A 15,005-nucleotide genomic window follows, 5' to 3' on the forward strand; every position below is an offset into this window, starting at 1 on the left:
CAAGGTCCTACTGTATAGCACAGGGAACTATATTCAATATCCTGTGATAAACCATAATAGAAAAGAATATTTTTTAAAAAGAATGTATATATATGTATAACTGAATCAGTTTGCTGTACAGCAGAAATTAACACAACATTGTAAAGTCAACCATACGTCAATAAAAAAAAGAACAGAAAGTCAAAGCAGTACAATACTATTATAAAATAAAAGCTCTAGTATTTCACGTTAGCTCATAGTTTATTATACTTCCCAAGTTTCCCATCTTTAAACAACTATGCCAAGAACCTTTCAACAAATTAAAAACTCTTCCCCAAGTCACTAATATGTTAATAAAAAGGCTTCCATTATCAAAACAGGTAAATATGTATAGTAATCACAAACGTACAATCCAAAAAAATCCTTTACCTCCACATGTCAGAATACAAAAAGTACGACTTCCTTCTTTTGGTTACTTTTTGCACAATTACAATATAAAAATATGGCCTATCACTACATTATTCTTCTCAATCACTTTTGAGATTAATAGATGACTTATGTGGTGTTCAAGAAAGTATATACCAAAGAAAAGACTTTGTGTCAGAAATACAAAAATCTCTAATCACTAATATGTTTAAACTAAAATTTTAGTTTTTATATTTAATATTTAATTTTTCATTCAATAGTAAATGGTTCATTCATAAACAATAATTGTTATAGTCCCATGCTTTTATAAATAAAACATGTAATCAAAAGAATAAAATTTCCACAAAAGTTAAAATATCAGGAACTCTTATTAATAATTTTGTATGTTATATTCTGAAGTTTAAAACCATTTCAAATTTATATTTATTCACTCATTTGCCTACTATGTGAAAAACACATAAATAAAATATTAGCTCTCTTAAATAGTTTACAGTTTAGTTGGAGAAACTAATTGGTATACAATAATATAAAGAAGACCACATACGAATGCTGAGCCAAGTAGAGACAAAATTATGTAGGAGTACAGAATAAGGTACAATTAATTGTGGCCATGGGAGATAGCAAATATGAAAACTTCACAGAGGAAGGAGCATTGGTGCTATGTCTTGAAGAATAAGTAGGTTTCCAATAAGGCAAAGACAGGATTCTACACAGAAAGAAGAACATGAACAAAAGCACAAGTGTCACGAAGATGTGTGTTCAGGGAACAGCAAGTATTTCCATGTGGCTGAGGCAGAGAGTGAGTAAGAGGATGTAGAGGTCACTTAGGATGTGGGCAGACACACATGACCTCAAATGACATGCCAAAGAGTCTGGCCAATAGTGGTGCTTAATAAAATGTTTGTGCTGAAATAAGCCGAAATATAATAGCTGTGTAGGTTCTACACAGCTAGTCACTCCTCTTACCATCCCTGTAACCAACAAACTGAATTTCTGAAGCCTATTCGTCTATGTTCTCTACACAAATAGAAAGCATCAAAAAAAATAATTCACTTATATATTAAATAAAGAATACTCACTGAAAATAATTATTTCTTACCAATGTAAGGTTTGGATTTTTGTCACTTAGATATATCTAGCACCTAGAAAAGTGCCTGGTATATAGTAGGTATTCAACAAATATTTAATAGACCATGATATATTTTAGCTACATACATGTTATCTTTTCTAATAGTAATAACAATCCATAATCAACACTGGTAAAGTTACCATACAGAAATTGGCCCTGCATAACAAAATGATCTTCAAACCCCAACTTACAGTCTATTTCTTTGAATAATAAAATAAGTTAATACCCAGAGCCCAACTCATACCTGACTTAGATGATGACATTTGGGAATTTTTGAGTTGGTGATACTTAAATGAGATTTTGGATTTAGAATTGATCTTGGAATGGGTGAAGACTTGAGAATGTTGGAGTGAGATAAATGTATTTTGTGTATGAAACAGACATCAATTTTAGGGGGCCAGAGAGTGGACTATTGTGGGTTCAGTAGTGTCCCCCCCACCAAATTCATGTCCACCCAAAACTCCAGAATGTGACCTTATTTGGAAATAGGGTCTTAGCAAAGGAGCTAATACTGGAGTAGGATAAACCCTAGGTCCAATATTGGTGTCCCTACAAGAAGAGAGGATATACAGAGACACACAGGGGAAGAAGACCATATGAGGGAGGCAGAGATTGGAGTGATGAAGCTACAAGCCAAGGAGCACCAAGGATTGTTAACAAACACCAGAAGCTGGAAGAGAGTCACAGAATAGATTCCCTCTCAGAGGCCCTAGAGGGAATCACCCCTGTCAACTACTTGATTTTGGACTTCTGGTCTCCAGAACTGCGAGAGAATCAATTTCTGTTGTTACAAGTCAACAAGTTTAGGATAATTTATTGTGGCAGCTCAGGCAAATAATACACATGGAAAAAGGAATTTTGCAGATGTAATTAAGGCTCAAATTAGTTAACCTTAAGCTATGGGTATTATCTCAGTGGACCTGACCTAATCACAGGAGCCATCCAGGTCTACAGGTTAGAGACAGAAGAAATCAGAGATTCAAAGCACGAGCAGAGTATAATGCACTATTGTTGGCTTGAAGATGGAGGAATGGCAAGTGGCAAGGAATGAATGTGGTCTCTAGAAGCAGAGAGCAATCCTGGATTGACATCCAGCAAAGAAACAAGGACCTCAGTCCCACTACCACAAGAGTGAGGATGGAAGCAAATTTTCCCCCAGAGTCTCCAGCAAAGAATTCATCAGGCTGACATCCTGAGCAGAGAATCCATCCATGCCATCCAGACAACTGACCTACAGAACTCTGAGTTAATTAACAGGTACTGTCTTCAACTGCTACATTTGTGGTAATTTCTTAAGCATAAATAGAAAGCTAATACACAATGGCTCACATTTAGTGAGGAGAAATGCCAGACTGTCATGGCAGGCAGTGGAAGATAGGATTAAAAGCCTCAGAGGAGTGAGCTTGCTTCAGTGGATGTACTATTAGGGCTCAAGAACTCTCCAGAGGACTATGTTGAGAGGAGGGCCCAGAAGATACACATTTTATCAGAGCAACAAGGAGTGTGCTGCTGGGAGGGCGCTAGCAGCACTCATGAGTTCACTGGTGGCTTCCCTCCCTAGGCCAGGCCTGACAGTAGGAGAGGCCATTATAGAACTGGGCTCACTAAGAGCAATGAGAATAAAGATCCTGAAACAACAGAGGCGAGTGGGCAAAGTACCCATCAGAAGCCAGGTGTATGTGATTACTGATTATCTTAATGAGCACCAAGGCTAGAAGAGCAATCCAATCCCACTCATGCACTGTTTATCTTCCCTATACTCCACCTTTACTAGTAACAGAAAATCAAAACACAGAATACAACCTATCAGGACCTAAGCTTCAAGCTCACAGACTGTTCACTATTAGAAAATATTTAGCATTAATTCACCACCATGTTAAAATGTCAGATGAGAAAAAACATTCGATCATATCATTAAATGCTGCAAAGGCTTTTGATAAAACTAGGCATCCATTAGTGATTTTAAAAATCTCTTATTACGATCCTGGCATAAGTATAGACATACAGATCAATGAAACAGAATTGAGAGGCCAGAAATAAGCCCATTCATCTATGATCAACTGATTTTCAACAGGGGTGCCAAGACCATTCACTGTAGAAAGAATAGTCTCTTCAACAAACGGTGCTGGGACAACTGGATATCCACATGCAAAGGAATGAAGTTGGACCCCTACCTCATAACATATACAAAAATTAATCAAAATGGATAACAGACATAAACGTAAGAGCTAAGATTACAAAATGGTTGGAAGAAAACATAGGCATAATTCTTCATGACCTTGCATTAAATAACAGTTTCTTAGATATGATACCTAAAGCACAAGCAATAAAATAAAAAACAAATAAATCGGACTTCTTCAACATTATAAACTTTTATGCGTCAAAGGACATTATCAAGAAAGTAAAAAGACAGCCCACGAATGGGAGATAATAATTGCAAGTTATATATGTGATAAGGGTATGATATACAAAACATATAAGGGAGTCTTACAATTCAACAATAAAAAAGACAAATACAATCATCCCTTGGTATGAGGGGGATTGGTTCCAGGACACCCCTTGGATACCAAGATCCACAGATGCTCAAATACCTTATATAAAATGGTGCAGTATTTGCATATAACCTAAGCACATGCTCCTATATACTTTAAATTATCTCTAGACTACTCATAATACCTAATACAATGTAAATGCTATGTAAATAGTTGCAGCAAATTCAAGTTTTGCTTTTTGTAAATTGCTGGAATTTTCCAAATATTTTCAATCTGTAGTTGGTTGAATCCTCAGATGTGGACCCCTCAGACATGGAAGGCCAACTGTAACACAATTTTTTTTAATAAATTTATTTATTGTATTTATTTATTTTTGGCTGCGTTGGGTCTTCGTTGCTGCTCATGGGCTTTCTCTAGTTGCAGCAAGCTGGGGCTACTCTTCGTTGCAGTGTGCAGGCTTCTTGTTGCGGTGGCTTCTCTTGTTGTGGAGCATGGGCTCTAGGCACGAGGGCTTCAGCAGCTGTGGCATGTGGGCTCAGCAGTTGTGGCTTGCAGGCTCTAGAGCGCAGGCTCAGTAGTTGTGGCACACGGGCTTAGTTGCTCCGCGGCATGTGGGATCTTCCTGGACCAGGGCTCGATCTCGTGTCCCCTGCCTTGGCAGGCGGATTCTTAACCAGTGCGCCACCAGGGAAGTCCCATAATACAGTTTTTAAATGGGCAAAGAACCTGAAGACATTGTCCAAAGAAGATATATAAATAGTTAATAAGCACATGAAAAGAAGCTCAACATCATTAGTTCCCAGGAAAATTCAAATCAAAACCACAGTGACAAAGATTGGCCAAGACGGCAGAGTAGGAAGACTCTGAGCTCACTTCTTCTCACAAGCACACCAAAATCACAACTATTTGCAGAACAACCACTGATGAAAAAGTCTGGTACCTACCAGAAAAGATCTTCTACAACTAAAGACATAAAGAAAGAGCCACAAGACAGGTAGGAGGGGCAGACTTGAAATATAGCTAAGTTCCATAACCCCAGGTGGGTGACCCACAAATTGGAGAATAATTAAGTTGCAGAGGTTCTCCCACAAGAGTGACAGTTATGAGCGCCACGTCAGGCTCCCCAGCCTGGGGGTCTGGCACCAGGAAGACAAGGCCCCAGGGCATTTGGCCTTGAAGGCCAGTGGGACTTAATTTCAGGAGCCCCACAGGACTGGGAGAAATAGAGACTTCACTCTTAAATGGCACACACAAAATCTCACATGTTCTGGAACCCAGGGAAAAAGCAGTAATTTGATAGGAGCCTGGGCCAGACCTACCTGCTGGTCTTGCAGAGTCTCTCAGAGAGGTGAGGGGCGGCTGCACTCACCCTGGGTGCACAGACACTGGTGGCAGCCATTCTTGGGAGTTCCTTCTACCACATGGATGCTGATACTGGCAAATACCATTGTGGAATCCTCCCTCTAGCTCATTGGGTGGGATACAGCACCACCCATCAGCAGACAGACTGCCTAAAGACCTCCACATCTGCCTCTGGACACAGCCATGCCCAATAAAGGGCCCAGGGCCCATTTCCACCCACCAGTGAGCAAGCACCAGCCCCAGAATCCTCTGGGCCTTGCCTCCTCTAGACTCTGGACCAGGCTGACCCAACATAGGCAGACACCAGATGCAAGAAAACCACAATCCCACAGTCTGCAAACCTATTCTGTCCAGACCAGGCCAGACCCTGCCCTGGGACCAGCTGGGCCCTGGCCTTGCCCATTAACAGGCCAACACAAGCTTCAGGACACCCCAGACTCTGTACCCAACTGTGTCAGGATCTGCTCCCCTTCCCTGCCTCACCCCCAGCCATGTTATATCAGCTCTGGGATGTCTGGGCCCTGCAACCAGACTCCAGGACCTGGCTCTTGATGTCAGTAGTCCAGCACTAACCCTAGGACCCAGCTTCAAACACCAGTGGGTGGGTATCCCATAGATTTTGTAAGGTTGTGTTTTCATTTTCATTTGTCTTGAGGCATTTCCTCATTTCTTCTTTGATTTCATTGTTGACCCATTGGTTTCTTAGTAGCATGTTGTTTAGTCTCCATGTGTTCATTCTTTTCCTGTTTTTCTTTCTGTGGTTGATTTCTGATTTCATACTGTTGTGGTCAGATAAGATGTTTCAAATCATTTCTATCCTTTTAAATTTGTTGAGGTTTTTTTTATGACTTAGTATGTGGTCTACCCTAGAGAACATTCCATGTGCCCTTGAAAAGAATCTGTATTCTGGCTTTTTTGGAAGTAGTGTTCTGTAGATATCAATTAAGTCCTACTGATCTACTGTGTCATTTAGAACCTCTGTTGCCTTACTGATATTTTGTCTGGATGATCTGTCCATTGATGTCAATGGGGTGTCAAGGTCTACTATTATTGTATTATTGTCAGTTTCTCCCTTTGTATCTGTTAGTATTTTCAAAGAACTTATACCTACCCGTCTCAAACTATTCCAAAAAATTGAAGAGGGAACACTCCCAAATTCATTCTGAAGCCACCATCACCCTGATACCAAAACCAGACAAAAACACTACAAAAAATGAAAACCAAAGGCCAATATCTTTGATGAATATAGATGCAAAAATCTTCAAAACAAGATATTAGCAAACAAAATCCAACAATATGTAAAAAGGATAATACACCATGATCAAGCTGTAATCATTCCAGGGTAGCAAGGACAGCTCAATATACACAATCAATCAACGTGATGATACACCACGTTAACAAAAGGAAAGACAAAAACCACATGATCATCTCAATAGACAGAAAAAGCATTTGACAAAATTCAACACCCATTCTTGATAAAAACTGTCACAGAAGTGGGTATAGGGGGAACATATTTCAACATAATAAAAGCCATTTATGACAAACCCACAGCCAACATAATACTGAACAGTGAAAAGCTGAACGCCTTCCCACTAAATTTAGGAACAAGACAAGGATGCCCAGTTTCACCACTTCTACTCAACATAGTATTGGAAGTCCTAGCCCCAACAATCAGATAAGAAAAAGAAATGAAAGGTATCCAAATTGGAAGGGAAGAGGTAAAATTGTCACTATTTGGAGATGACATGATACTCTATATAGAGAACCCTAAAGTCTCCACACAAAAACTATGAGAATAAATGAATTCAGCAAGGTAGTAGGATACAATATTAATATACAGAAATTTGTTGCATTTCTTTACACTAACAATGAAATTTCAGAAAGTAAAAAAAAAAATCCTGTTTAAAACTGCATCAAAAAAAATATCTAGGAATAAACTCAATCAAGGCAGTAAACACCTATATGCTGAAGACTATAAAACTTTGTTAAAGAAACTGAAGATGATTCAAAGAAATGAAAAGATATCCCATGCACTTGGATTGGAAGAATTAATATTTTTAAAATGGCCATACTACTCAAAGCAATCTACAGATTTAATGCAATCCTTATCAAAATACCCACGATATTTTTCACAGAACTAAAACAAATAATCCTAAAATGTATATGGAACAACAAAAGGCCCAGAATTATCAAAGCAATCCTGAGGGAAAAGAACAAAGCAGGAGGCATAACCCTCCAGACTTCAGACTATACTACAAAGTTACAGTAATCAAAACAGTGTGCTGTTGGTACAAAAACAGACATACAGTTCAGTGGAACAGAACAGACAGCCCAGAAATAAACCCACAAACCTATGATCAATTAATCTTTGACAAAACAGGCAAGAATATACAATGGAGAAAAGACAGTCTCTCTCGAAGACTTGTTGATGTGGTATTGGGAAAGCTGGACAGCTACCTGTAAATCAATGAAATTACAACACTCTCTCACACCACACACAAAAATAAACTCAAAATGGTTTAAAGACCTAAATATAAGATTTGACACCATAAAACTCCGAGAAGAGAACATAGGCAAAACATTCTCTGACATAAATTGAGCAGTATTTTCTTAGATCAGCCTCCCAAGGCAATAGAAATAAAAACAAAAATAAACAAATGGGACCTAATCAAACTTACAAGCTTTTGCACAGCAAGGGAAACCATTAAAAAAAATGAAAAGACAACCTAAGGAATGGGAGAAAATATTTGCAAACAATGCAACCAACAAGGACTTAATTTCCAAAATATACAAACAGCTCATACAATTTAACAACAAAAAAACCAACAACCCAATCGAAAAACTGGCAGAAGACCTTAATAGACATTTCTCCAAAGAAGACATACAGATGGCCAGTAGGCACATGAAAAGATGATCAATGTTGCTAATTATTACAGAAATGCAAATCAAAACCACAATGAAGCATCACCTCACACTGGTCAGAATGGCTCTCATCAAAAAGTCTACACATAATAAATGCTAGAGAGGGTGTGGAGATGTTCCTCTATTTTTGCCATATTACATTCTTAGAACCATATCCCTGACAGACAAATCAAGAGTCATCCACACTAACGATTTTGGTCATATACCTGAAATAATTCTCTTTGCCACTAGATGGAGATTTAGTTAATGCTGTGTTGAGAAGCTGGCAGAAAAAAGGTTGGCTGTTAGCTACCAACAAGAATTACTAAATAAGGAAGCAAAGTAAGAAGGGAAATACGGATGTGGTTACAAACATGTCCACCTTTGAACTGGCAAAGGAAAAATATCTAATTAAAAGGAGAGAGCAAACCATATACACATTAAGATGCTACTATAAGAATTACAGTAAAAGTTCAGAACAGGAGAAATAAGTAAAAAATAGGAGACATTTTAAAATACCTTATTAACTGTCACAGTCTTAAAGGACTAATTGGTATCATATAGTAATCTTAAATATACTCCTTATCTTGACGTCCAGAGTTTGGATGGAGTATTACTGTTTTTCTTCTCTGCCCCTAGTTTATTATAGCATTTTACCCAGAAGCTACTATGGTTATTCAAGCTATTCTTATCTTAGTCCTTGTGGGTACCAAAGGCTAAATGGGTCTAAGAAACACATGTTTTCAGATAATAAACATCCAATTTTCTCTCTATTTTCTAAGGTTATTTTATACTCTTACTTTTCTTCTACTGAAGCACAGATGTATCTAAAACTCAGGGTATAAAGTTTATACTCAATTTATCCAGAAATCAATCAAGTCCAAGCCCAAATGCCTTTAGCCTTATTTAACAATAACAACATAAACAAGAATCTTTTAGTGTACAAGAGAATGCACATGCCAAGCCATTGTAAAGGCTTTACAGAATCTACTTTAAAGTTGTAAGAAGTTAGGCTATTTGGTCATATTAAAGTCTAATAAAAAGGAACTGAAACGTCTTCTACTTCTAACTCAGAAAATCAAAATTTTTCACTTTCAAAAATATTTGGTTGAGGTGTTTAGAAGAATCCTTCCTTTCTTACCTATAAGATTGTACTTTAGTCCCGTGGTCTTGAAATTCCAGTGCTTTCTTAACAACAGCTTCATTTTCTTCTGGATAAACTGAATATGTGCAGTAAACAACTGCCTGAGCTCTAGTAACTATATTTAAAGAAGATGGAATTAATATAATGACCCCAGTAACAATCCTAAACAAATCTGTTATGTTTTCAAACATCTGTCTGTACTAATACCACATGGTTTTGATAGGAATTATTTCTACAGATGCTTGCATGGCTCCCCTTTAAAGCATGTATTAGTAATGTAGTCTGTGGCCAATAAATAAAATAAATCTAACTGGATTGTATGGAAATCTAATCAAATGTGACCAACCTAATTACAAACACAAACAAATAAATACTGCAGATTACCATAAGCTTGACACTCCCAGCTATTCTTCCACAAGCCATATCACGTAACTAGTTAAAAGGACTCTAGAAACAGAGAGACTTAGATGTGAATCCCAATTCTGTAACTTACTGCTGTATGAACCTGGGAAAATTACTTAACTCTCCAATTCTTCAACTGTAAAATGAGGTAATCTTACTACCTGCAACTCACTCACTTATTCACACTTACTGAGCACCTACTATGTGCTAGGCAGTGTTCTCACCATTCAATATACACACACAAAAATCCCTGCCCCAGGGAGCTTATTTTCTATGTTTCATTGACATAAGACAAATAAATAAGAAAATTAGGGAATTCCCTGGTGGTCCAGCGGTTAGGACTCAGCGCTTTCACTGCCAGAGGCCCAGGTTCGATCCCTGGTTGGGGAACTAAGATCCTGCAAGCCAAGCAGTGGCACAGCCCAAGTAAAAAACAAATACACACACACACACACACACACACCCACACACACACACCCACACACATATAGCATCAGGAAGTGACAAATGCTATAGAGCAAATCAAAGCAGAGGACAGTTAGTTTCAAAAGATTATCCTGCAATTTTAAATAGAGTAATCAGAGAAAGAAGTTTAAAAATGCATTATTTATCAACTTCCTCATCTTCCAATCAACTCATTTCATAGATCATATACATACTATCATATTCAAATAAATATTTTTAATAACATCAATTAAAGGGGCAGAACTCCTCTGTGTTTTCTATTTTACCTTATTTCTACTTCACATATGTTATATCTTCATATATTAAATCATCTATACCCTATACTTACCTTTGAGCCTTTGGAGGTCAGGATTTATCCACACTCATATCCCTAACAACCAGCTTAATATCTGACCCAGAGTAGGCATTTGATAAACATGCACTGAATTAAAGTTTATATAATTTCTCAGAGACTTCTAGATTTCCATATCTATGTGTGGAAGGGCATTGGTACTCAACATCTAAATGGTACTCAAAATGTAAATGCAGTGATTGAAGCAATAATATAAATACTTAAAGAGCCTTGTTACTCAGACTTAAAGAGATCTAGGCTTTATCTGTAATTGCATCTCTCTGTTCTCTTTTTAGTACTAAGAGAAGTAAGAGTTTGATTAAAATTGGGATTATAGAAGAGTTAGGGGCAGGCACAATGACAACGGAAAAATTACATCGAGTAAGAAGCCAAAGAAAAGAAATAAAGAAGATGAAACTGTACAACAATGGATGTATGTAATTATTTTACTTCCGCATTAAAGAAAACTGTAAATTATTCTTGCTAACCTATGTTTAAAATGATAGTAAAGCATATATTTTTGAGAATTAAATTGGTAAAAATAAATATTTTGTTATTTGAAGGAACTGAGTGTTCTGAAAAATTCACTTATGGTTCACACATGATTGCCTGAATATAATAGATAAATGAAGTATTAATGTTTCTAAGATTTACAACATATTTTCATATTACACTGATAACAAACTTACATTTCATTGCATGTGTTAGCTGTTCATATTGCTGTTGAGCAAGAACATGAAGTTTATCTTCTGACGGGCCTCCTTGAAAGAAATCTTTAAGTAAACCTGTATCTAAAAGGAAATAAATGCTTTTAAATATATCACTATTAGATGTTTTTCATATATTGCTATTATCACATTATTTAATATTTTAATCATTTTCCCTATTAATGACAGTTTTCATGGAAAATATTTATCAAAAATAAATAGGCAGGGGACTTCCCTGGTGGCGCAGTGGTTAAGAATCCACCTGCCAATGCGGGGGACACGGGTTCAAGCCCTGGTCTGGGAAGATCCCACATGCTGCAGAGCAACTAAGCCCATGCACCACAACTACTGAGCCTGTGCCCTGGAACCCATGAGCCACAACTACTGAAGCCTGCATGCCACAACTACTGAAGCCTACGTGCCTAGAGCCCATGCTCCGCAACAAGAGAAGCCACTGCAATGAGAAGCCCATGCATCACAATGAAGAACAGCCCCCGCTCGCTGCAACTGGAGAAAGCCCGCACACAGCAACGAAGACCCAACCAAAAATAAATGAATAAAAATAAATAAATTTTTTAAAATAAATAAATAAATAGGCAGTATTATAAAAATACTGACTTAAAAACTGAATTGATAAAGGTAATTTTGCTTAGTTTTAATATTATTTTTCCTTTTTTCTCCAAGTTCTTATGATATAGTCACCCAACCAGCCAAAATAAGTCATTTAGGTATAAAAAACAGAATACAGTCAGTCTGGGTACTAATAGAGGAAAAAAAGATTTATTTTCCAAGGTAGAAACTGATGGGCTATAGTCAGATCTGAGTAAGAAAGAACACAAAGGGATACAGTTAAAAACATTAACTTACTGAAAGAAATTTTGGAAGAAAAAACTAGACGGCCCATGTGCAGCAACGAAGACCCAATGCAGCCAAAAATAAATAAATAAAATTAATAAAAAGAAAGAAATTCTTATAGTAATTCTTTACATTTCTGAAACTATATACATATTTTTTTTTTTTTTTTGCGGTATGTGGGCCTCTCACTGTTGTGGCCTCTCCCGTTGCGGAGCACAGGCTCCGGACGCGCAGGCTCAGCGGCCATGGCTCACAGGCCTAGCCGCTCCGCGGCATGTGGGATTTTCCCAGACCAGGGCACGAACCCATGTCCCCTGCATCGGCAGGTGGACTCTCAACCACTGCCCCACCAGGGAAGCCCCTGAAACTATTTTTAACATATTTCTTGATAATATTAACTAAGATACATTGAATACTACTCTAAATAGATTATTTTATTCAACAACCCTTGAAGCATTATTATTCCTTTTAACATTGAAAAAACTGTTCAAGCATACATTAAACAACTTGTCTAAGGTCACATGGCTACTAGTTGAGAGCCAGGTTCTAGCTTGGCAATATGACCAACCTTCTAACCCCTGTTTTATTCTGCCTCTCAGTAACTCCCCTGCAGTATGAAAGCCAACTATTTATACCATATATTTGGCTATTCCCCACTCCAGTAATATCACTAAAGGTTAATTAAACTCCATTTCTTCCCAATTTAGTTTTACACTTTACATTTTTCTCTTTCATCACTTTTTAAAGGACTATTTACCCATTATTATATTCTAAAACCACATCAGCTTACCTTTTCACCCCATTTTATAATAATTCCAAGTTGTTAGCAGAGATCGACTTCATACATTCCTCAAATATGATAATGTTTATGATAAACATTCTAAAATTGGTTGTAATGTTTTCCAATGTTAAATTGTTTTTCAAACTAATTCATGATTTCTCACGAATCTAAGTCTTTTGGATTCATCCCCACTAAATTTATGACTAATATTTCTACCATAATCACTAGGTCAGCAGTTCCTTATTTGCTCTGGCTATTACCTCATCAAAGTACAGTTTCCTTCAAAACCCTCCTTTTTTCCAGGTTTGCCAAAGACCACTTCTTGGCTTATCCGGTCACCTCTTCAAGGATTTCAAAATATTACCAATATCTAGGAAACTTTTTACTTTCCCTCTTTTTGTCATTTGTAGTTACCTCTGTGCTTCACCCACACCCCAGCCTCTAAATGATTTTTACCTATGGTTTATTTTGTTCTGCATTCCCACTTCAAGATGACCCAGGATAAGGCCAGAGTCTCACAGTAGTTCTAAGTTCTAGTTCTCTTAACTGGAATGCTTATTGTAGCTGCAGCTATTTCGTCCCCTCTTCTTTCAAAATCTAATTCTTCTTTGATCACTTCCCAAAGTTAGGATGGGAATTTTCTAAGTCCACCATACTCCCATCTGAGTTGGTTAGTCTTGGAAAGAAATTTTCTGTAGCAAGACAGAATTTCACATAGTTCAGTATAAGTCCAGTTAAAAATTGTGTGGTATAGTGCAGGGGTCCCCAACCCCCAGCCATGGACCAGTAGTGGTCCGTGGCCTGTTAGGAACTGGGCCACACAGCAGGAGGTGAGCAGTGGGCGAGAGAGTGAAGCTTCATCTGTATTTACAGCCTCTCCCCATCACTCACATTACCACCTGAGCTCCACCTCCCGTCAGATCAGGGGCAGCATTAGATTCTCATAGGAATGTGAACCCTACTGTGAACTGCACATGCAAGGGATCTAGGTTGCGTGGTCCTTAAGAGAATCTAATGCCTGATGATCTCAGGTGGAGCTGAGGCAGTGATGCTAGCGCTGGGGAGCGGCTGCAAATACAGGTTATCATTAGCAGAGAGGTTTGACTGCACAGAGACCATAATAAATCAATTGCTTGCAGACTCATATCAAATCCCTATCAGTTATACAGATTGCCAACAAACACATGAAAGAATGCTCAACATCATTAGAGAAATGCAAATCAAAACTACAATGCGATATCATCTCACACAGGTCAGAATGGCCATCATCAAAAAATCTACAAACAATAAATGCTGGAGAGGGTGTGGAGAAAAGGGAACCCTCTTGCACTGCTGGTGGGAATGTAAATTGATACAGCCACTATGGAGAACAGTATGGACATTCCTTAAAAAACTAAAAATAGAACTACCATAAGACCCAACAATCCCACTACTGGGCATATACCCTGAGAAAACCATAATTCAAAAAGAGTCATGTACCAAAATGTTCATTGCAGCTCTATTTACAACAGCCAGGACATGGAAGCAACCTAAGTGTCCATCAACAGATGAATGGATAAAGAAGATGTGGCACATATATACAATGGAATATTACTCAGCCATAAAAAGAAACGAAATTGAGTTATTTGTAGTGAGGTGGATGGACTTAGAATTTGTCATATAGAGTAAAGTAAGTCAGAAAGAGAAAAACAAATACCATATGCTAACACATATATATGGAATCTAAGAAAAAAAAAAGGTCACGAAGAACCTAGAGGCAAGACGAATAAAGACGCAGACGTACTAGAGAATGGACTTGAGGATATAGGGAGGGGGAAGCGTAAGCTGTGACAAAGTGAGAGAGTGGCATGGACATATACACACTACCAAACGTAAAACAGCTAGTGGGAAGCAGCCGCATAGCACAGGGAGATCAGCTCAGGATAAGGCCAGAGTCTCACAGTAGTTCTAAGTTCTAGTTCTCTTAACTGGAATGCTTATTGTAGCTGCAGCTATTTCGTCCCCTCTTCTTTCAAAATCTAATTCTTCTTT

The 15,005-nt window shown here is 37.8% G+C and overlaps 1 protein-coding gene across 1 annotated transcript in view; it reads right to left on the minus strand.

Moving 5' to 3' along the window:
- The window catches only part of NSUN7 (NOP2/Sun RNA methyltransferase family member 7), a 62,088-nt gene that overhangs the window by 9,940 nt on the left and 37,143 nt on the right, over positions 1-15,005 (minus strand). Inside the window, exons 9-10 of the mRNA XM_024731722.1 lie at positions 11,321-11,422; positions 9,431-9,548 (exon numbers count right to left, since the gene is read on the minus strand). Coding sequence (XP_024587490.1) covers positions 9,431-9,548; positions 11,321-11,422 — 220 coding nt within the window. The remainder of the gene's footprint in view (positions 1-9,430; positions 9,549-11,320; positions 11,423-15,005) is intronic.

This window comes from Neophocaena asiaeorientalis, unplaced genomic scaffold, assembly GCF_003031525.2.
Source record: "Neophocaena asiaeorientalis asiaeorientalis breed wild unplaced genomic scaffold, Neophocaena_asiaeorientalis_V1.1 scaffold39, whole genome shotgun sequence".
Classification (NCBI taxonomy): Eukaryota; Metazoa; Chordata; class Mammalia; order Artiodactyla; family Phocoenidae; genus Neophocaena; species Neophocaena asiaeorientalis.